This window comes from Oryza sativa, chromosome 4 (genome assembly GCF_034140825.1).
Source record: "Oryza sativa Japonica Group chromosome 4, ASM3414082v1".
Taxonomy (NCBI): Eukaryota; Viridiplantae; Streptophyta; class Magnoliopsida; order Poales; family Poaceae; genus Oryza; species Oryza sativa.
This window is the reverse complement of record NC_089038.1, coordinates 33,279,636-33,302,932: the sequence shown is the minus strand read 5'-3', so window position 1 is coordinate 33,302,932 and position 23,297 is coordinate 33,279,636. Positions and strand designations below refer to the sequence as shown.

General features: G+C 42.9%; 4 protein-coding genes across 4 annotated transcripts; 2 read left to right on the top strand and 2 right to left on the bottom strand.

The window, feature by feature from the left end:
* The first annotated feature begins 1,886 nt into the window (after positions 1–1,886).
* On the top strand, positions 1,887–3,154 carry LOC4337187 (36.4 kDa proline-rich protein). The gene has a single exon (XM_026024985.2). It carries the CDS (start codon positions 1,976–1,978, stop codon positions 2,846–2,848), a length of 873 nt encoding a protein of 290 aa, XP_025880770.2. The 5' UTR covers positions 1,887–1,975; the 3' UTR covers positions 2,849–3,154.
* Positions 3,155–3,273: 119 nt separating this feature from the next.
* On the bottom strand, positions 3,274–7,347 carry LOC4337186 (uncharacterized). The gene is made up of 11 exons (XM_015781694.3): positions 6,921–7,347; positions 6,181–6,303; positions 5,998–6,094; positions 5,814–5,849; positions 5,540–5,727; positions 5,194–5,296; positions 4,889–5,070; positions 4,723–4,800; positions 4,082–4,184; positions 3,965–4,001; positions 3,274–3,867 (listed from the first exon to the last, which is right to left on the bottom strand). Exons 1-11 carry the CDS (start codon positions 7,271–7,273, stop codon positions 3,473–3,475), a joined length of 1,695 nt encoding a protein of 564 aa, XP_015637180.1. The 5' UTR covers positions 7,274–7,347; the 3' UTR covers positions 3,274–3,472.
* A 9,473-nt stretch (positions 7,348–16,820) lies between these two features.
* Positions 16,821–20,540, top strand: LOC4337185 (protein ANTAGONIST OF LIKE HETEROCHROMATIN PROTEIN 1). The gene has a single exon (XM_015778950.3). The coding sequence runs from the start codon at positions 16,945–16,947 to the stop codon at positions 18,250–18,252; it is 1,308 nt and encodes a 435-aa protein (XP_015634436.1). The 5' UTR covers positions 16,821–16,944; the 3' UTR covers positions 18,253–20,540.
* A 1,247-nt stretch (positions 20,541–21,787) lies between these two features.
* Positions 21,788–22,782, bottom strand: LOC4337184 (uncharacterized). The gene has a single exon (XM_015779613.3). The coding sequence runs from the start codon at positions 22,675–22,677 to the stop codon at positions 22,111–22,113; it is 567 nt and encodes a 188-aa protein (XP_015635099.1). The 5' UTR covers positions 22,678–22,782; the 3' UTR covers positions 21,788–22,110.
* Positions 22,783–23,297: the final 515 nt, after the last annotated feature.

The window sequence follows — 23,297 nt, the reverse complement described above, 5'->3', positions numbered from 1 at the left end:
TTTTACTCCAATAACATTTTCTTCGGAACAAAACGTAAATATAAAGAAAATCATGCAAATGAGAATCTCAAAGAACACAACATAAATCTATAGAAAATCATGAAAATGAGGACAGCTAGTACTGGGCAAATCACTTAACTGGTACCTATGCGGTACCGATAAAAATTTAGGGACAATTCTACCATTTCTCTCAACTAATATATTTGTATTTTTACCCTTAGTATCTAAGTACCAATACTAATACTTAAATACTTTAAATACTTTTCATATGGTACCTGTTATTGAGGAGCGTTGGATTTTTACTTTTTTTTTTGGAATGCAAGCACCATAAAAGTTCTCTTATAGCGAGATGGTTCAGAAATTCTAAAAATATTGAGCGCGTGCATATTTCTCTGAATCAATCATGGATATATATTTTCATCAAAAAAAAATCATGGATATATACATGCCCGCTCCAACTGAACAACACTACATGATGATTCAGATTGAAGAGCAGTACTGCATATGGATTATATGAAAATACAATGGAGTAGCAGTACCACATCTCTGAACAGAGTTAAGCAACATTATTAATGGATCAGAGAGGAATCCATGAATCCCATTTGAACTCTGGAACGAATTAATTAAACTGTAATAAAAAAAAACTTCTCTGATAGGTTCATCGGTTCATGCATGTACAGCACGCGCTACGGCCTCGCTCTCGCCGTGAGCTGTGAGATTAGACAGAGAGCAAGGGAAGTAAGCAGTGCGTTGCAATCATGCACGCTCATGGCGACGGGCGCGGACAAGCGAGTGTCACACGCCGCTGCGCCTGTTTTTTTGGCGGCTTGGCAACGGGCCAAGCCTCCCAACACTGGCAATCCCACTGGCTTCACGTGGCCGGTTCGTTCGTTCCCGCGCGCGCCAACCCACGCCCCCGTCGCTCAGTGGCATGGCATGCGCGCGCAAAGCTCTCGACCATTCCTGGCCGCTCGATTGCTCAGAGATGGTTTTTCATTTCTCGACAGGGCATCATCATTTCGTTTCTTCCGTATCTAAATAATCATTATTAAAATAACATCATAGATTAATATAGAATATACAAATATGCAAAACTAAATTCAGCTTCTATAAATTGTCATAAAAGAACAAATTAAACTAAAAATAATTACTCCATATGTCCCAAATTATAATGCCTATATTTTTTAAATGGTCTTCATTGATATACTTTGACCATTAATTTATTTCATGTTTAGTTACCAACAAATATAAAATTAACATCACATGAAAAGCCTTTAAAATATAAATCTAGTAATATAGCATGCATAATAGTTAGCATATATATGGTTAATATGATTATTAGTCAAAAGTTATCGAGTTTAATTTTTCTTAAAAAGAGGACGCCTTATAATTTGAGACGGAGAGGGTAACATACATTAATTCATAATTCTACTTGTTATTTTCGTTACAACTTATAAAAGTTGAATTCGAAGCTACATGTGTTTATAGAGTGATAATTCCTCCGTTTCACAATGTAAGTCGTTCTAGCATTTCTCACATTCATATTGATGTTAAAATGCTATAATGACTTACATTGTGAAACGGAGGAAGTATATTTTATATTAATTTATCTCTAATTTTATATAACTATTTAGACGATGAAGGGCCTGTTCATTTTGATGTCAAAAAAAAAACTTACCAAATTTTGGCAATAGTTACCAAAAAATTTAGCAGGATTTCTTATATAATTAACAAAATTTGACAGCAAACTAAATATAGCTATTTTTTTTAGTAATTTTACTAAAATTTAGTAAGGTTAAAAATGACATTAAAGTAAACAAACCCGAAATGCAAGAAGCAAGTGATGAAAATACTTTCCCGGACCGCTCGCCTTCCCCGCCTATAAAAGAGCGCGCGCGCCACGGCCTTCGCCTCCCGCCACACCTCGCAGTTCGTAGCAGCGAATAAGCGAGCTCCATTTGATTCTTTGATTACAATGGAGTCCACCAAGGTCTCGGCGATGCTCCTGCTCGCCATGCTCGCGCTCTCCTCCTCCCCGCTCGCCCTCGCGTGCGGCTCGTGCGGCTCCGGCGGTAGCGGCAGTGCACCGTCGGGCGGCGGCGGCAGCGCGCCCTCGGGTGGTGGTGGTGGTATCGGAGGAGTCGTCGGAGGAATCGTCGGGGGTGTCGCTCCCGTCGTCGGAGGAATCGTCGGCAAAGTTCCTCCTGTCGTAGGAGGAGTTGTCGGGGGAGTAGCTCCGGTCGTCGGTGGAATCGTCGGGAAAGTTCCTCCGGTTGTAGGAGGAGTTGTCGGGGGAGTAGCTCCGGTCGTCGGTGGAATCGTCGGGAAAGTCCCTCCCGTCGTCGGCGGTGTCGTCGGAGGTGTCGCCCCGGTCGTCGGTGGAGTCGTCGGTGGCGTCGCCCCGGTCGTCGGAGGTGTCGCCCCCGTTGTCGGTGGCGTCGTCGGAGGCATCGCCCCGGTTGTCGGAGGAATCATCGGCGGCGGCAGCGGCGGCGGCGGCTACAGCCCGAGCCCGAGCCCGCCGAAGCGACACGGCGGGAGGAAGGCGTGCCCGCCATCGCCGACGCCGACGCCGTCCACCCCGACGCCGTCGTCCTCGGACACGTGCCCCATCGACGCGCTCAAGCTCGGCGTGTGCGTGGACCTCCTCGGCAACGAGGTGCACATCGGCGACGCCCACGTGACGTGCTGCCCGCTGGTGAAGGACATCGCCGGCCTGTCCGCCGCCGCCTGCCTCTGCACCGCCATCAAGGCCAAGGTGCTCGACATCAGCATCTACATCCCCATCGCGCTCAAGCTCCTCGTCAACTGCGGCTGCGACGTCCCGCCTGGCTACACCTGCGCCTAAGCCATCCTCATGCACGTCACGTCCCAAACCATGCACGTCACGTCCCAAGCCATGCACGCATTCATTATTCTCTCTCGAGTACACAGTTTAGCTTCAATCAAATTAAGGTCGGTCGTTAATTTGGTCAAATCGGTCGGGTGATGAAGCCACTCGCTTCTGGGATGTTCAATTATTCAGTGAACTTCTTTTTTATTGGATTTGCTTTTCTTGTTTTGCAATGTTAATTTGTACATGTAGTGGCTCCGGAAATTGTCATCAATTGTACTGTATGCATGTATTGTAAAACTATTTAATTTAATTCCCAGATGTAACTCTTGTTTGCAATGTTTTGTGCTATACTCGCGAGCTTATCTAGTTACCCTATAGGAACTATAGGAACTACATACGTACTACACATATTAAGATACAGTTGATAGCACAAGGAGTAACTTCTAAAGCTGAGATTGCTATCCATGAGAAATTACTTAAGCACACGGTAATAAGTTTCCAGGTGGCAGAAAGGTAAACTCATGTACAAATCGACCCTATTAAGCAAACTCTCTCGGATTGAGGCTGACTATATTTCTTTCTGAGGTTTGATAAAAACTATCTAGACCAGGTGAGTAATATGTTTGCACATCAAGCCTAAGCAGCAGAATCCAGTAAGCTCAGGTACTCTGATATAGCCTGCCCTTCGTTGCTAACATCAATATCATAGTCATCCAAGGCATCCCCCGTCATTTCATGGGCAAGCTCGTTTTCCATCGCCACATCCCTGACTGGAGGAGGATTTGCTTCTTCTTCACCCTCAGCTGACTCCTCGCTCATATCTTCCTCCTCATGGTTCACAGTTTCGTCATCGTTCACAGCCTCTACGTTGTTTGCAGCTTCTTCATTGATCACAGGCAACACATGACTCTCCTCCATAGCGCTTCCATCTGGAACATTAGCTGAAGTGTCAACCGGAGCCTGTGAATTGTTTACCCCTGAAGCAGTCGTGGCAGCAGCAGCCCTGGAGCTTGATGACCCTGAGCCCGAGCCTAGCAAGAACAACGAGAACAGAAAGGGGCATAAATTCGTTTTCATCTGAGACCTTCTGATTTTACAGAGCAATCATGAATGTATTATGATCCATACCGCGAGATAATCGCTTCGCCTTTGACATGATTTTGTGCTGAAAGTGAAAGAGACAGAAATAGAGTTAACAACTGCAGAGTATCTCAATATGAGTTCCAAAACGGTGCAAAGAATTACTTGTAGGATGCAATTTTGCTCAGGATCTGTCAAGAGATCTAGTGCTTTGTCAGCATCATTTTCATTTATGCGGAGTGCTTCAGCAGCAAGTTTCTTCTCAAACCTTAAAGATACAAACAACTGATTAGTCACAAATAGGAAGTACGACAGCATAAATATGTGGAATTGTAAAAAGAGCGCTACCACAAACAACTGAGTGCAATTTATTTTGCTTTATATTACATCAGCACTCACTATCCATAATTTAAAGTGCAACTGGGTAGTCAATATATATTTTGTCCCTTTGTTTCTTTCACAATGCATGTAGACTGTAAAAGCTATTGCTAAAAGGAAAAGGGCAAAGAGAGAACTTTCAAGCATTTCAAGATGGTATGCCTGGTATCCAGATTATATTGAGTGTCATAAGACTAAGATTTCCATCATGACTTATAATACAATGATCCTACAATACATTAGTCAATAAGACAATAACAGACAAGAATATTTCTAGAAGATAATGTATGGACTGCCAAGCAATAGGTGCCCTAAAGTTCTCAACAGATCTAGTCTTCATGGCTGGTAACAAAATGCTATATTAGATCATCATGACAAAATCAACATCTAGAACTTCAGGATTAATGTAATAAGACCAACATTCTTACCCAATTGCAACCAAGCCTTTCAACTTCTGCATATTCACTGCCTTGTTCATGGGAGTTTTACCATATTTCTTTTGTTCCCTAGGACATCACCAAGGAAGTTCACACTATTCAGCAAAAAGGAAAAGCAAATGAGAATAGAAGAGAAACCCCTTGATGAGAAGCTCACATGATCTCTTTTTGCATCTCCATATCTTCCTGTACTCTACGAATTTTCTTTTCACGCTCTTCACATAAGAGATCAACTGAGGATTGGATATCATAGCCAGTCATCTTTAATGCTCTTTTTGCAGCTTGTGCTCCATAGCCCATGCTCATTAAGATTGATATAGCTTCATCTGGTACTTGAAGCTAAATATCGCATGCAGTTAGGAAATATAAAGTCAAGAAGTTACTAGAAGCTATGGTACTAAAATATTCCAATGCAAAATAATAATAGAAAACGCAGCAGACAAAATTAACAACTGAAAATACCTGCATGTATTTTGCTTGGGCAGAAGTAAGGGATTCACGCGCCTTTACAGTATTTCCATTGTGATATGCTACCACTCCTTCCAAAAGCTCCAGCCTTACATATCTAAAACACATGGCAATTTTTCATGCATTGGAAAACAGCATAAGTCAAAACTAGAATGTGTAAGATTGAACCTTGATAAACACCACTATAAAAAGTTATACAATTGTAACATTGCTTTTCATATATAAAATTAGAGAATGAATGCTTTCATCAGTTCATAGCTAAGGAACAGTTCTCACTTCTCAATGAAAATTCAGACTCTAATATGGTAAAAAGAAGGGAGAATTGATAGTAAGTGCTCACATTGCAAGATCTGCATGACGGCCAGCTTGGAGTAATCTGAAACGAGCAGAGTCTTTACCATGAGAACGTTCAAATCCTGAGCGAGCCCTTTCTAAGCGAGTTCCTGCAACTTCTAAGCGTGATACATCACGAAGCACGAAATAGCACCAAACTATATCTAGCTGAAGCATCGGCACATTATCAACCCTCTGCAGAATATACATGGAGTGTAGGTAAAATATTTGCAGCACTCTATGATACATGTAAAAAATGTTCTTCTTGCAATTCAATTTACCTCAATGAGTTTAGGGTCACAAAGAGAGAAAGCTTCCTGTTGTTCACACAACAAAAGGGTCAGGAAATATACAAATATTTGGTTGCATATAAAGCAGACCAATTAAAAAGCTGCACATGCTTACTGATATTGGAAGGAAACAAACAGTCAAACAAGCATGGTAGGATCAAGCAAACATACATACCTCAGCCATTGCTAAGACATCAAGTGCCTCCTTGTGCATGTCCCTCTTGATAAATGTTTTGGCTTTTTGATGAAGCATCAAAGCCATCTTTACCGCCCTAGAGATAACAGATGATGATGTTATATTATAAAATAATAATAAATCATAGTATGAGAAAACTGTTTAGACGATTCAATCTCTTACTTGAGATCATCTACAGATCCAAACATCACTTTCTGGCCACTCTGATCCTCAAGATCTAAGTTGAAATCTTCTTCATGAAAGGAGCCATCAGTATGCCTTTGACATAGTGCTTCTGCAGCATTCCTACAAAAATTATTGTGTCATCCATCGACCAAAAGAAGTGTGTGAGTTTCTAGCAAACCAACAAAATTATGTGGTAATCCTAATACATTATACATCATTTCACTGTTCAATAGGGGCACACAATTTGTGCAGACTCTCAGCCTTCTTTCAGATTCAGTAGGAGCTATTCCAGGCTCTGCACCCGCATGCTTCGTGATCAATTACTCAGAAACAATGGTACTCAATACCTTTTTTTGTGCTTCTTACTACTTCACACAAAACAAAACATACAAGTAACCATGGGGTATGGTTACAAACAACCACCAAATCAATAGTCTTTGCATATTCATTAGAACATCCCAGAATTGGCATAGAGTAATCCTTTTGTAAAGATGACTAACGACTTGATACCACATTCAGTAATCAGTACCCAAACCAAGGGGCACGATGGATTCTATGTTCAGTGGTGCGGTTGAGTATGCAACTAAAGAGTAATAAGTGAATCGTGGTTCCTAATTTCAGGCTGCAAATCCTGCCCAATATGACTGGAATTTTGACTGGAAACATGGGAGCGGAATCCTCAAAATCCCCCATCGATCCTCTAGAATTTGATCGAAGAGGAACGGAGACCTCCTTACCAGAGCCTGACGAGCCTATTATTATGCTCCTCCTCGGCCGCCGCCGCGGCGGCCTGGGCGGCGATGGCCTTGCCGCGATCGGGGGCGAGGAGGGTGGAGAGCACCTTGGCGTTGCCCTTGAGGCCGGCCTGCTGGAGCGACGCGGGCGGATCGTCCTTGAGCACGCGGCCGCCGAAGATGAGGTTGATGCGGTCGGGCTCCACGCCGCCCGCGCGCCGCGCCACCTCCGCCCGCAGCATCGGCACCGTCCAGCCGCCCAGCTCCACCTCCAGGGAGCCGGCCCACGCCCCGACCACGCGAATCCTCTCCGCCGCCGCCGCCGCCGCCGCCGGGGAGGCCTCGTCGGACGCCATCGGACTGATCGGGGTTGGGGGTTTTGGCTCGGCGTAGGCGGTTTTTGGTGTGTGCTCAACAGATTGCAACAGCCAAAAGGCAAGACGAACGGAACGGGATTGTCTATGGAGGAGACTTGGCACTCTTGACTTGGATAGAGTTCGTTTGGGCTAAGATTTCTGGTATACTTATTTATAGATGATTTATTTTGCATCAGATTTGGTGCATTTTTTTTAATTAAGAGACATGCTTTAAATTCTGATATGGAATTGTCGGCTCAGGTATGATCATATATACTTCTATACATCAATAATAAGCTAAAGGGTACATATTTACCTTCTACATATTCAAACAAATTACACTAAAACATAGGTTTTACGTATTATTATTTACTTGAGTGCTTGTATTGGTTGTTTAAAAAAAGATTGGAGATTAAACTATGGCCTTCCCCAAACCTATTTCAACACAACCACGTCATTATTGAGCCACATAAGGCAAGCGATAAAATTCTACATATTTTGGACTCAGATTTAGGCCTTTCGGCAACACTATTTCAAACGGATCTAGTTGTTTATCAATAAAGACTCGCGAAGCTCATGAGTATTTGTTGAAAAGCTTATGAAGTCTACTTTTTGTTGATTTTGGTCTCATTTCAAAATTTTTTCTAAGATGTACGTAATCATCCAAATAAGTTATGCACATCATCTAGTCCAAATTAGATTTGGGCCTTGGGCCTTGTGACCGTGTTGTGGGCTAAGCCAAAGAGGTGTGCGCTCTAGGGCTAACTCTAGGACACCTCTAATCGTATACATTCAGTAGTCGTCATCGCTTAGAGTGAGAGTTTTACTTATATTATTATTTTACAATCATGCAGTTTCACCGGTAGATCGATTTAAACAACCTCACCTTTGTGTGCCAATCATTCATTATCCTTGTTTTTGTGAATTTCTTCAATTATATTTGCAGAAACATAACCTTCGTGATAAGGTCAATTACTTGAGAGAGTGGTCAATAATGACTAAATGCAGATATAATAGTTGCGAGGTGACGATCGGCCGACCAGAAGCCTCCAAATCGAACCTATCGGAAGATCAAACACCTATTCACACCAGGTGGTATTAGAGCACAGTTTACCCCTTAGGTAATTCTTTTCTCCTTTATACTAGTGTTGTATCGACCTATAACCAGGAACAAATTGAATTCATTACCAAACCAATTTGAGTTGTTATATTTTCCTATTAGATTATGATTTGTTGAATTTTAGATTGCATTGTTGTATCGAGTGATGATTTTAGTCTTGATTTAGTTTGATCTTACGTCAGTCATCACTTTGGTCTAGGATTTATCCGTTTGTGAGCCCATTTGTTGGCAGCATTATTTCACATAATTTGAGTTGAGTTCAATTTGTGTATGTAGTTGTTACTGTTGGGACCCTCGAAAATTGAACCGTTGTTATCGGGTTTCCGTTTTGTTTTTACTTTGCAAGTTCGTGTTAGTCAAATTTCAAATTTGTAAGGTTACAAGTTTTGTGAGGATGAAGTCAAATCTCAAATTTCAAATTCCGTTTGGGAGCTTAAGATTCTGAGTCAGAAGCAACTGATTGTTAGTTAGTTTCTAAGAATATGAAAAAGTTAGATCATTTAGCTTTCAACTTGTAGTTTATTTTCTAGATTTTATAACTATAAATTATTTGATTATTTGATGTTTAATAATTTAAACAGTTTGAGGAGCTCAATATTCTGGACAGCTGCTAAAAGCAGACTAGTACTGGCTGTGTTTGAGATGAGATGAGAAGAGAAGATTGAGAAAATACACAAAGCGAGCGAGGTGAGCTATTAACACATGATTAATTCAGTACTAACTATTTTAAATTTTAAAAATAGATTCATATGATTTTTTTAAAATAACTTTCCTATAGAATTTTTTTTAAAAAATATACCATTTAGTAGTTCGGGAAGCGTGCGCGCGGAAAACGAAACAAACCAACTCACAAACTCCCACCGCCGAACAGAGGCCCCCTAGTAGATCTGTTGCCGTGGTAGTTTCAATCGGGTTATGTACTTAAGGTGTGTGTGAAACTCACGAAGATGAATATTAAGTTAGCGTATGTAAAACGAAAAAGCTATTAGCATATAATTAATTAAGTTTTAATTATTATAAGCTTGACAAATGAATATATTTGATATTTTAATATAACTTCTATATAAAAAGTTTTCGTACTAAACATATCATTTAGTTTGAAAAACATGCTAACAAAACTGAAAAACGTGCTAACAAAACTGAGGTAAAATCTACTCCATATGTTTACGAGAAAAGAACAGGCCTGAGTCTGTGATGGTTCTGTTGGAGATAGAAAAACTTCGAGTTCAGAAAGTTAAAAAACACGTTTGTCTCCCTGCGCAAGAAAGGAAGCATAAAGGAAAAGACACGTTTGTTTCTTACTCCCTGCGCAAGAAAGAGGGAGTCGAGAGTTAACTCGACCACCTCCACCGAGTCCCAACGTCCAGGACTCCGGGGCGTGTCGTCCCGTGTTCAGTTTTCCCTCATTACGTCAATCTTCCCGTCAGACACTTTCGTAGTAATTTCGTTTTGTCGGGTTTTTGCACAAACGGAATCCATGCGAAGTGAGCATTCCATTCTCGAGCGGTTGCGACATGAGGGATAGATGTCTCTATTTGCGACATGAGCATTCCATTCTCGAGTGTCCAATCTTCTGATAGGCCGGTTCGTTTTGTCCCGTGTTGATAGAAGTCTCAAAAAAACGTACGGAGTATAAACGTCTTTACGTTGTTAACTCGAACCGGCCTATTAGATTTAGACACTATCCGCATTAAAATCTCTATTTGTTTAGCTGAGTTTCTAATTTTAATCGACGTCTGCATCGAATTGTAGGTTGTTTAGTTTAGGATACAACACGCAAACAACGTATAGTCGTTTATTTTGTTGCCGTACTTATGATATGCTTGAAAAATACAGTTGTTTACCCTCATAGTCGATAATAAGTTATACAATTCCACACTTTTAGCTCTTATATACGAAGATTTGTTCTTCTTCCTTTGCTCCAAATAGATAAATTACACCCTTTGTGTTAAATATGTGATCCGAATTTTGGGCCCACAATATTATCGGATTAGTTTCCTAGTAGAAGTCCTATTAGGTGTCTTTCTTTTATCCCCTATATATACTCTTGTAAGCCGTACGGGAAGGGGTGACGTTCCCATTACGATTCCCCTACGTTTATAATCATCTCCTCTATAGTGATCATTGCCTGTCGGCGCCCGTGGTTTTTTCCCGCAAGGGTTTTCCACGTAAAATTCGTGTCTCCGTTGTACATCTATTTTTATAACAAGTAGTATCAGAGCATTGGAGATCGATCTACTGCAGTCCTGGCCACCGGCGATTTTTCCCGATCATAGAAATCGATCTAATCGGCGGCACACATAGTCGTGTTCGTCGTTCCGTCGAAATTCTGTTCGGCGAAATCCAATCCAAAGCGGAGTTGACTTCGTCCTTCCTACCGCGCAAGAATCAGAGCAGCAGCAGCGCACGCGTCAGGAGAGGAAAAGCAAGCAGAGAGAAAACCCTTCCATCTGCAGTGCACGTTCACCGAGGAAAAGTAGGGCAGAAGCCAGAAAGCCATCGAGATAGGAGCAGAGCGCTCCTGTACATGTGAATTTTTATTCACGTTGAAATTGCTACGCGCACACAAGCTTGTCTACCAGGAAGATTCAGATCTACACTACATGCACACGAGAAGTGTACCAGGTTTCGCGTTTTTGCTAGTTTACCCTAATTTCTTACTAGCAAATTTCAGGATTAATTCCCATGACGAGTTTGAAGTATGATCTACCGCTCCTGGACCGAGACACAAGATTCTCACTTTGGCAAGTTAAGATGCGAGCCGTTCTTGCACAACAAGAACTCGATGATGCGCTTTCTGGATTTGACAAGAGGACACAGGATTGGTCCAACGATGAGAAGAAAAGGGATCGTAAGGCTATGTCATATATTCATCTTCATCTATCTAACAATATTTTGCAGGAGGTGCTTAAGGAGGAGACAGCCGCTGGGCTGTGGTTGAAGCTGGAACAGATATGCATGACTAAGGATCTGACCAGTAAGATGCACCTGAAGCAAAAATTATTTTTGCACAAGTTGCAAGATGATGGGTCTGTGATGGACCATCTCTCCGCTTTCAAGGAAATTGTTGCTGACCTTGAGTCTATGGAGGTAAAGTATGATGAAAAAGATTTAGCCCTTATTCTATTGTGTTCATTGCCTAGCTCATATGCAAACTTCAGGGATACTATACTTTATAGCCGTGATACTCTAACTTTGAAAGAAGTTTATGATGCTTTGCATGCCAAAGAAAAGATGAAGAAGATGGTACCCTCTGAAGGTTCAAATTCACAAGCAGAAGGCTTGGTTGTTCGGGGTAGCCAACAGGAGAAGAACACAAACAACAAATCAAGAGATAAAAGCTCAAGTAGCTACCGTGGGAGATCAAAGTCCAGAGGCAGGTATAAGTCATGCAAATACTGCAAGAGAGATGGACATGATATCTCTAAGTGTTGGAAGCTACAGGATAAAGACAAGAGAACCGGAAAATATATACCAAAAGGTAAGAAAGAAGAGGAAGGTAAAGCCGCAGTTGTTACTGATGAGAAGTCTGATGCAGAATTGCTTGTTGCTTATGCTGGTTGTGCACAAACTAGTGACCAGTGGATTCTTGATACTGCATGCACCTATCACATGTGCCCGAATAGGGATTGGTTTGCCACTTATGAAGTTGTTCAAGGTGGTACTGTTTTGATGGGTGATGATACACCATGCGAGGTTGCAGGTATTGGAACAGTTCAGATCAAGATGTTTGATGGTTGTATCAGAACATTGTCAGATGTGCGGCATATTCCGAATTTGAAGAGAAGTCTCATCTCTTTATGTACTCTTGATCGCAAAGGGTACAAATATTCCGGTGGAGACGGAATTTTGAAGGTAACTAAAGGCTCTCTTGTTGTGATGAAAGCTAGTATTAAATCTGCCAACCTGTACCATCTACAAGGTACAACTATATTAGGTAATGTTGCAACAGTTTCTGATTCATTATCTAATTCCGATGCTACTAATCTTTGGCATATGCGTCTTGGTCATATGAGTGAAATTGGTTTGGCAGAATTGAGCAAGCGAGGATTGCTAGATGGACAAAGCATCAGTAAGCTCAAATTTTGTGAGCATTGCATCTTTGGCAAGCATAAGAGGGTGAAGTTCAACACATCTACACATACTACTGAAGGTATTCTTGATTATGTGCATTCTGATTTATGGGGGCCTGCTCGTAAGACATCTTTTGGAGGTGCTCGTTACATGATGACCATCGTTGATGATTATTCGCGAAAAGTTTGGCCTTATTTCTTGAAGCACAAATATCAAGCTTTTAATGTGTTTAAAGAGTGGAAAACTATGGTTGAAAGACAAACTGAAAGGAAGGTGAAAATCCTTCGTACTGACAATGGGATGGAGTTCTGTTCTAAGATATTTAAATCATATTGCAAGTCTGAAGGCATTGTGCGTCACTACACCGTTCCTCACACACCTCAACAAAACGGCGTAGCTGAGCGTATGAACAGGATAATTATATCAAAGGCCCGTTGTATGTTGTCTAATGCAGGTTTGCCTAAACAGTTTTGGGCGGAAGCCGTTTCTACTGCTTGTTATCTTATCAATCGATCACCCAGTTATGCCAATAAGAAGACTCCAATTGAGGTATGGTCTGGTTCCCCAGCAAATTATTCAGACTTAAAAGTATTTGGTTGTACTGCTTATGCTCATGTTGATAATGGTAAATTGGAGCCTAGAGCTATTAAGTGCATTTTTCTTGGTTATCCGTCTAGTGTGAAAGGCTATAAGTTATGGTGTCCTGAAACCAAAAAGGTTGTGATTAGTAGAAATGTTGTCTTCCATGAATCAATTATGTTACATGACAAACCTTCTACTAATGTTCCTGTTGAGAGTCAGGAGAAAGCAAGTGTGCAGGTGGAGCACTTGATCAATTCAGGGCATGCACCAGAAAAAGAAGATGTTGCTATTAACCAAGATGCACCTGTTATTGAAGATTCAGATTCTTCTACTGTTCAGCAGTCTCCAAAACGTTCTATTGCAAAAGATAAGCCCAAAAGAAATAGTAAACCTCCTCAAAGATATTGAAGAAGCGAACATAGTTGCTTATGCTTTGAGTGTGGTAGAAGAACTTGAAAAGAATCATACTTGGGAATTGGTGAAGTTGCCAAAGGAGAAGAAACATATCCGTTGCAAGTGGATCTTCAAAAGAAAGGAAGGTATGTCTCCAAGTGATGAGGCAAGGTACAAAGCAAGGTTAGTTGCTAAAGGCTATAGCCAGATTCCAGGTATTAATTTCAATGATGTCTTTTCCCCTGTTGTGAAGCATAGTTCAATTCGCACTTTACTCAGTATTGTTGCAATGCATGATTATGAACTAGAGCAAATGGATGTTAAGACTGCATTTTTACATGGGGAGTTAGAAGAGGACATTTATATGGAGCAACCTGAAGGTTTTGTTGTTCCTGGAAAAGAGAACCTAGTTTGTAGGTTAAAGAAAATCTCTTTATGGGTTGAAGCAGTCACCTAGATAATGGTATAAGAGATTTGACTCTTTCATGCTTTCTCAGAAGTTTAGAAGATCCAATTATGATAGCTATGTTTATCTCAAAGTTGTTGATGGTTCAGCTATATATTTGCTTCTTTATGTCGATGATATGTTGATTGCTGCAAATGATAAATCAGAGATAGCAAAGTTGAAGGCACAATTGAGTAGTGAATTTGAGATGAAGGATTTGGGTGTAGCGAAGAAAATTCTCGGTATGGAAATTACTAGAGAAAGACATTCTGACAAGTTATATCTTAGTCAGAAAGGTTATATTGAAAAAGTTTTTCGTCGTTTCAATATGCATGATGCAAAACCAGTGAGTACTCCTTTAGCTGCACATTTCAGATTATCTTCAGATTTATGTCCACAGTCAGATTATAATATTGAGTACATGTCTAGAGTTCCTTATTCAAGTGCAGTTGGTTCACTTATGTATGCCATGATATGTTCTCGTCCTGACTTATCACATGCATTAAGTGTTGTCAGTAGATACATGGCTAATCCTGGCAAAGAGCATTGGAAAGATGTTCAATGGATTTTCAGATACCTACATGGTACATCTAGTGCTTGTTTGCAGTTTGGGAGATCTAGAGATGGACTTGTTGGTTATGTGGATTCAGATTTTGCTGGAGATTTGGATAGGAGAAGATCGCTCACAGGTTATGTTTTCACTATTGGAGGATGTGCTGTTAGTTGGAAGGCAAGTTTGCAAGCAACTGTTGCCTTATCTACTACTGAAGCAGAGTATATGGCTATTTCTGAAGCTTGTAAAGAAGCTATTTGGCTTAGAGGTTTATACACTGAGCTTTGTGGAGTTACGTCTTGCATTAATATATTTTGTGATAGTCAAAGTGCAATATGCCTTACAAAGGATCAAATGTTCCATGAGAGAACAAAGCACATTGATGTGAGATATCACTTTATTCGAGGTGTGATTGCTGAAGGTGATGTCAAAGTATGCAAGATAAGTACTCATGATAACCCAGCTGATATGATGACAAAGCCAGTTCCTGCTACTAAGTTTGAGCTTTGCTCAAGCTTGGTGGGTGTTACAGTATAGTCCTAGAGACTATTTGGCGTGCGGTGATTTTACCTACATGAGGTATTTTTGGTGATTGATGTTTTTATGCTACAAGAGGAAATTCGTCTCAAGGTGGAGATTGTTAAATATGTGATCCGAATTTTGGGCCCACAATATATTCGGATTAGTTTCCTAGTAGGAGTCCTATTAGGTGTCTTTCTTTTATCCCTATATATACTCTTGTAAGCCGTACGGGAAGGGGTGACGTTCCCATTACGATTCCCCTACGTTTGTAATCATCTCCTCTATAGTGATCATTGCCGGTCGGCGCCCGTGGTTTTTTCCCACAAGGGTTTTCCACGTAAAATTCGTGTCTCCGTTGTGCATATATTTTCATAACACTTTGTAAAGTAGGCGCTTTTCTATCCGCTTTTCTTCATTGGTGTCTCAAAAGAGTTTCTTCCACAGTTCCACTCTTGGCCAATGTAAGACTTCTATTTTATTTATAACAAAGCTAATTAAGGGATTATTAATTTGTAATGGTAACTGTGCATCTTCCACTCAGTACTCCTATTATAGATTTTGCAAATCGCACTCTTACAAACTTCTTAATATTAAAAAACAATCAAATCTGAATGGATAGATACATACTCCATAAAATAAGGACAAGTTTATTTTGTACCCTTCAACTATTATGTTCATATAAAATACATTCGTCGGCTATAAAACCAGACATCCAACACCCCTCACTTGTCAAAACCGTTCAATTACAACCCCCTCCAAACCAGTCCAAACAATAGTTTTTGCCTTCGTGGCAACTGAGGTGGTGGTCCCATCAACAACCATCTATTAGTCGCTATAATTTCGTCTCTTCTTTTTCGTCTATTCCTTCTATAACAAGTAGCAATGCACATGAGCACTGCCATCAAAGTTCTCAGCCACCAACGAAGTCCTTCATGCGCAATGTTGGAGCCGATATCCTCCTCGAGGACAGCCGTAGTCAGAATATTCTTAAGTGACGCTTCATCCACATAGCAAGGGATGGGAAAAGAGAGATTGGGAAGCTCAAGTTAAACCAACAATGATGGCCAACGGTGAGAGACGAGTGACCTAATAAGTCAAAGCAAAGTTAAAATTTAATTTTTTTTAATTTAATTTTAAGATATTTTCAATGCAAGTTATTTTTAGTGTTGGCTTTAAATCATTACGAACAATATATAAAAATTTTAACTACAAATTAAATTTTGTTTCCTAATAAAAAAGGATAAATTGGAACCATGCCATTATAATTTTGTAAAGTTTGAGATATGCCATCGGTATCTCAATGACATGTAAATGACATGTGGATCAGGATGGCATATCTCAAATTTTACAAAATTATAATGACATGGTTCCAATTTTCCCAATAAAAAAAAGCTTATTAAGAAATATGGCAACCGATGAGACTACGACTTACCATCTGACCTTCCCTGGCCTGGCCCAGCTATACTATTTTTAAAGTGGCCCATTCCAATTTTTTTCAGCCGTCCAGGCTACAGTTCAGGTTGGGCCACAACGCCCACACAGATTTGCGGCCTAATCGGAACCCAAGTATTGACAAGAACCAACCGGTTTTCTCTCTCCCCACAAAACAAAAACCTTTTCTCGGGACCAAAAATCCGGCTGGAAGCATGTCAAAAAAAAAAATCCGGCTGGAACTTGGAACCCCGACCCGAGCCCTGACTGCAATTTACTCCGACGTGACCACTGCACGACGAAGTGGGTGGCAGGTGCGGTGCAGCTGCAACAATGCTGTGCTTCCCCTCTCCCGAGGAGGAAGACGAGTGGGCCCCACCACCGACCGCCGCAGAGAAAAAGCCCATGTCGTCATCAAGCCCGAGGCGCAGCGGCTAGCCCATCTTGACCCACCCAGCCACACGCATGCGCACTTCTCCCACTCTCTCTCTCTCTCTCTCTCGCTCCAGTCGCCATCGCCACCCGCGAAAACCGCAGCGCGCGCCCCGAGGATGGTGGCCGCCGGCCGCAAGCGCCGGTCCCGGAGCGCGTTGGCGGTCGTTCCGGCGACGCCGTCGCCGCCGTCGCCGCCGCAGTTGACGTCGTTGCTGGCGCTGCTGGCGTCGTCGGTGTCGCTCGCCCTCAGGTTCGCGTCGGACCGGGACCTGCTGCTGCACCCGTCGCAGACGCTCGAGCTCGATCCGCTCGTCCTCGCCGCGGCGCGCGGCGTGTCCCGCCTGCTCGCGATGCTCCCGCTCCACCTCCAGACCCTCACGCTCACCTCCATGTCGCTGTCGCCGCCGGCCCCGTCGCCGCCGCTCCCATCCTCGTGGTTCCTCCGTCTCCTCTCGGAGTCGCACTCCCTCCCGGACTCCGCCTGGCGCGACGCGTTCCGCATGTCCAGGCCGGCCTTCTTTCAGCTCCTCCACTCCCTCGCGCTCTCCGACCCCGCCGCCGCCTCCTCCTCCTCCCTCGCGCTGCCGCCCGACCACAAGCTCGGCGCCGCGCTCTTCCGCCTCGCCCACGCCGCGCCCGCCCGCGCCGTGGCGCGCCGGTTCGGCCTCCCTTCCCCGGCCGTCGCCGCGCGCGCATTCTACGAGGTCTGCCGCACGATCGCCGACCGCCTCGCCATCCTGCTCGACCTCGGCGCGCCCGACCGCATCGCCCGCGCCGTCCCCGGATTCTGCGCGCTCTCCCTGCCCAACTGCTGCGGCGCGCTCGGCTACGCGCGGATCGGGGACGCCGTCATCGCGCAGGCCCTGGTGGACGCCGAGGGCCGCTTTCTCGACGTCTCCGTCGGGTGGGACACCGCGATGGCGCCGGCGGAAATCCTCCCACGGACGAAGCTGTACAGCTCTCAGTCACTGGTGCTCGCGAACGCTCCTCACGGCGAGCTCATCGGCGGCTCAGTGCCGCGCTACTTCTTGGGGCCAGCATGCTGCCCAATGCTCCCATGGCTCGTGACGCCGTATAATGACATGGACGCCAAGAATGGCATGTCCAAAGAGAGCATCTTCAACAATGTGCATTCACACGGGATGCGGCTGGTGAGGAATGCATTTGGGCATGTGCGATCACGGTGGCGGCTTCTTGACGAATGCTGGAAGGGTGAGTGCCAAGAGGCACTGCCGTATGTTGTGGTTGCTGGCTGTCTTCTCCATAATTTTCTCATCAAATGCGGCGAACCGGATCCTGAGGAAATTCAGGAAGGTGCCGCTGCGGAACTATTTTCGGACTTTGAAGGAGAGAAAGACAAGGAAGGAGAGAGGATCAGGGATGTTCTCGCCGTGCACTTAAGCCTGGTAAGCCGAAACCAGTGAAGAATTTATGTGTGCTTCACAGTATTTCGCAATGTACATAGTAGTCTGTAGTCCCCCAGCATCGCATGGAATGCTTATGCAACTAATAATACTAAGCCTCCATTGGAGCTGCTTCTGTCTAATATAGTTTTATCGGTTAATGAATTCATTTGACTAGCCAATATCTAACTTCATTAGTACTTATGACATAATAAATCATAAATGTTGGATCACATACCATGTCGAATGTAATCATACAAGTGTCACGCATAGTATGGTTGTCCTGTTTCTATTAGCTACATCTATAACTAGTCTTTATTTGCAAGTTATATGTTCTATTGCATATTTTCTGAGAGAATGTTCTACGGCAAAGACGGCATGTTTGGCATGTCCTGAATTACAACAAATTAGACTAAAAGTTAGAACTCCAGGAGCATTTTGTTCATTATGCTTACCATTTCACCATTTGCTTTAATCACTAGTTAGGCATGTTCTACACATATTCAAGTGGAGCTCGTAATGTAGCATTGTGCTCATTTTTAACTGTTCAACAATGATGTCAGGTATATATTCCTTTGTTCTCAACACTTTTAGAGTTTCAGTTTTCTTATGTCCACAAAGTCTGATAATATACAGTTAGGTTTCTAGTTTCTTCTGACTACAGTAAAGTAGTGCATTTTTCTGTCTTCTTATTTGACCTTTCTAGTTGAATCCAGCTGCTGAACAACTATATTCATATGTTCTGCTTTGCCGATGATTGTTATTGTGGGCTATGGAAATTTTGATTTGGAGATTGCCAATAGAGTTTTGAAAAAAAAATATATCTTCAGATAGGGCCTCCTCTCCATTACTCTGTTTCAGTGAAAAAAGTAGTGGTAGTCTCATACTCCCTACTTTGAAGCTTAAATTTATACCCTTTTCCAAACAACAATACTTGATCTCTGTGAAGTTTAAGCATTATACCTTTCAGCATAACTTAAAACTGAATATGATTCCTTACCATTTTTTTTTGTGGGAAAGGAAGGAATACTAAAGAACACTGAAGATAATGCAAGCGTTTGGCCTACTATATTACTCTTGCAGAGTTTATATGAAATTTTGAGTCGTGAATGTTAAGAGACTGAGACAGGCTATAATTCCCATGCATTTGTCAGTTCACTTTAAAACTAACCTCTAATGCTCCTGAATTACATGAAACAAGAATGTACTATGGTTTTAGGATACTGAGGAAGTTGTTACTGCAGATTACTTTAGATGCATACTGTAGCAACCAGCGCTGGATGCAAGAAATGTAGTGCAGTGATAGTATGTATTTATCTAATATCATTTTTGTTCTTCTGATTTTATTCTTCCTGTTAGAAGTTGCCATGATAACCAACACCCCCAACCCAAAAATAGAAAAAAAATCAAAGTCGCCGACTGTTAGCTATAAAATTAGTATTGTGACGCCATAAAGGAGATACTACTAGATAAGTACTAGCTGGCTAATTAATAGTTTCAAATTTGGATCGTGAAGGAAATGTTAGACCATATATAGTACTATATAGCTGTTCTGAACATGCTTCGTTTTTGTTACTGAACTAACAAAGGGTGTAAATGAAGTCCCATGCTTAGTAATGCTAAAAGATATGTAATTGTGAAGACAAAGTTGGGGAAATGAAGAACATCATATGACAGAGCATGAAGAAACAGAGAACAGAAGAACAATTGCGTACGGTATGCTCAGAAGTGACAGAGGAAATGCAGTTCAACAACGAATCACGGTAAGTAGAGAAATATCTTTTCAAATTCCCCTATATCTCCAACTCTGATCTATTATATTTTTTTAACCTTTTTAGCATAAGTAGCTTTGGGACCATTTTGTCCAATTTTTTCTCTAGATGTTTGCCATGAACTAACTACTATTGTGAATGAGTATTTTAGTAAGAGTTTCATGTTAGAAATCAATTCTGCCAGTACTTTCAACTCTAAAGAGTTTACTTGGGAAAGGGAAGCTATAACAGCTCTAATTTCTTTTTTGATGTTGAAACTGTCAAAACGGATATTTTTCCGATGGCTAGAGTTCATCATCCACTAGAATAATAATTTTGGGGGGTAAATTACGACAAATGCAATCCTTCATGGCTTGAATTGCACATTCCAGTTACCTCTGAAGTCAAAGTGATACTGTTTGCTTACATTTTTGTTTTCACTGCCCGTACATCCACAAAATCTACCAAAAGTGGCCTTACCGGCCGCAAATCACACCGCTGTAATGTTTGTGGTACTGTCTTTCTTAAATGGTATGAATTGGCGTACGGTTGTTTGGTTGGATTGTATTTACAGAAGTTTATCTGCAGTTATTCCGTCTACAATAGCACCATCTACCGACAACAACCAACCAGCAGGCTGTTTCCTGTGAAGCAGAAACACGACAATAAAAACTGAACAACTACAGTTTACACTAGCATGAAAACATAAGAGTTTTACTTACTCCTACGAGACAATCTCAGGACTTGGAATTCTGGTGGTTGTCAGTTTACTGTATGCCTGTGATTCTGTGTTCCTTTCTTTATGCCATGCACTCATTTCTTGTATACTCCACTTCGGGTGTGATTAGTTCACGCCAAAATTGGAAGTTTGGTTGAAATTAGAACAATGTGATGGAAAAGTTGAAAGTTTGTGCGTGTAGGAAAGTTTTGATGTGATGGAAAAGTTGAAAGGTTGAAGAAAAAATTTAGAACTAAACTCGGCCTTCATTCTGGTGGTTGGGAGAGTTTTTTTTTTTAAAACCTTGAAGCATCCCTGCCCTCATTTCTTGCATATCAGATTATACTGCCGCTTTACAAGCATCCAATATACATGGATATAATAAATACACATCCACACATATACGAAAGAAAAAGATGTTTAACTGCTCTATGATTACCAATCAAGCATGACAGTACGTCTGTACTGACGCAACCAAAACTTAGTATACGATCGTACTAACAACTACAAGAGGGCTAGTGAGCAACCTCCACTTAATTACTCCCTCCAAAATAAGTGCAGTTTTGCACTGTTCATCTCCAACGTTTGGCCATTCATCTTATTTGAAAGATTTTTTATGATTAGTATTTTTGTTGTTATTAGATGATAAAATATGAATAGTATTTTATGTGCGACTAATTTTTAACTTTTTTATAATTTTTTCAAATAAGACGGATGGTCAAACGTTGGACACGGATATCCATGACTACGCTTATTTTGGGAGGGAGGTAGTATTTGACAAAAAAACCATCAATTTCTGCTCTGAAGTCTGGAAGACAGCTAAAATTGGTGAGAGTTACAGTTGCATCCACAGATACACTGTAGCCACAGCCAAAATAAAATTACGGCAGGAGGCTCTTTAGAAATTTAGTGAGATTGAAGTATCTCCTTTTGTGTTATGGCCGGAGGCTCTTCAGAAATTTAGTGAATCGGAGATTCGCCACTAGTACCTCTTTTTTTCTGTTACGGCCGGGGACACGGACATGTAACGTGTATGAACCAAATATCACGGAAATTACTGAGGCATTGTTGATTTTCGTTGGCACGATTAATCGCAATTAACCACTCCATGTGCATTTATTGTACAGCAATAACCTCACCACGAGCTAGTCTACAGACAAGTGGAGCAACCCAAACCGCTCCCAATGGCGTGAATTGCTGTCGTCGCATCGGCACGATGCACCGTGCTTCCTGTACATGCAGCAATGGCGCCGGAGCAGTGCACAACTGTGCATGCAGGAGGAAGAAAGAGCACAGTGCTCGACCATTACCAAAGCATGGAGATGAACAAGCATTAAACCCTAACAGTAACACACCGCTGCATCCGCCGCCGGCGCCGCGATCACGCGCGGCATCGTCGTCGTTGCGCGCTCAGTTGGGCTTGAGGTCCTGGAACAGGCGGTCCCACCTGACCATGTCCTCACCGCCTTTCTCGCCGTCCTTCACGGCGTGCACCGTCGAGGCGGCCCTGCCGCCGATGGCCAGCACCGGCGACCGCATGGCTTTCGGTGTGGTGGGAGCGGCGGCGTCGGCGGCGACCTCCTTGGTCGACTTGGGCTTGGACCTGCTCCTCCTCGGCGTCTTGTCGACGTCGGGCTGCAGCTGCTGGCTCGGCACGAGCACGAGCGCCGAGGACGACTCGTCCTCCCGGCCCTGGACGACGACGACGACGAGCGCGCGCACGTACCTGGCGACGCGGTCGACGGCGGCGACGAGGCGCGACGACAGCGCCGCGCGGCGGCGGCTCCGGCGCGCCAGCTTGAGGATCTCGAGGCGGTGCTTTGCGACGGAGACGCCCATGCTGTGGAGGAACTCGTGGTCGAAGTAGGCGAGGTCGTCGGCCTCCAGCTCGTTGCGCGAGAACACCAGCGCGTACTCGTACGCCACCGCCTGGTCCAGCCTCGCCGCCGACAGCCACGCGTACCAGTCCATTCCCATCGCCTCTTCACTTCACTTCGCCGCCGCCGGAATCTTCTCCGCTCACGTGACTCTCTTCTCCGCCTCTGCCCGATCGGATGATCGGCCGGCCGAGTGACAAGTCGCCGGAATTTATAGCAAGCGAAGGATTGTACTGGCGAATCTGGGAACTGCGGGTGATCTGGGCCGTCCGTTTCCTGGAGTACGAATCGGACGGCAGCACGGGCAAGGGAACAGGTGAGGCTTGTGACTTTTGTCATGTACTAGGACTGTCTCCATGAAGGTAATCAATGCCTAAGCCTAACGGATAACGTACCCCCTACATCAGCAGATTAAATCGTATGTCGTCTCACCATGAAGTTTTCTCCATATGTTTCGCCAAATGCAGTACTCCTAGTAGTAGTAGGTAACATGTGAACTGTTTGTAGATGACTAGATCACACATGCTCTACTGAAGAAGGTGCATTGCATTTGCTTACTCCAAGTCTGCACGATGGTCACAAATTCTCAAATTGTTCATGAGATCTCAAATTCTCAATTATTTCAGTTTTCAAGCATGCATAGCATAGTCCAATCTGTAGTAAGAAACAACCAAAGTATGGCCTATCCGACTGGTCTACTCCCTCCGTACCAAAAAAAAA

Excerpts from the sequence above, each read along its gene's own strand:
- LOC4337186 (XM_015781694.3), bottom strand. The coding sequence starts at position 7,273 with ATGGCGTCCGACGAGGCCTCCCCGGCGGCGGCGGCGGCGGCGGCGGAG. Across the intron at positions 5,297-5,539 it reads CGTCATGCAGATCTTGCAAT|ATATGTAAGGCTGGAGCTTT; the intron begins GTGAGCACTTAC and ends CATGTGTTTTAG. Across the intron at positions 3,868-3,964 it reads GGCGAAGCGATTATCTCGCG|GCTCGGGCTCAGGGTCATCA; the intron begins GTATGGATCATA and ends TGTTCTTGCTAG.
- LOC4337184 (XM_015779613.3), bottom strand. The coding sequence starts at position 22,677 with ATGGGAATGGACTGGTACGCGTGGCTGTCGGCGGCGAGGCTGGACCAG.
- LOC4337185 (XM_015778950.3), top strand. The coding sequence starts at position 16,945 with ATGGTGGCCGCCGGCCGCAAGCGCCGGTCCCGGAGCGCGTTGGCGGTC.
- LOC4337187 (XM_026024985.2), top strand. The coding sequence starts at position 1,976 with ATGGAGTCCACCAAGGTCTCGGCGATGCTCCTGCTCGCCATGCTCGCG.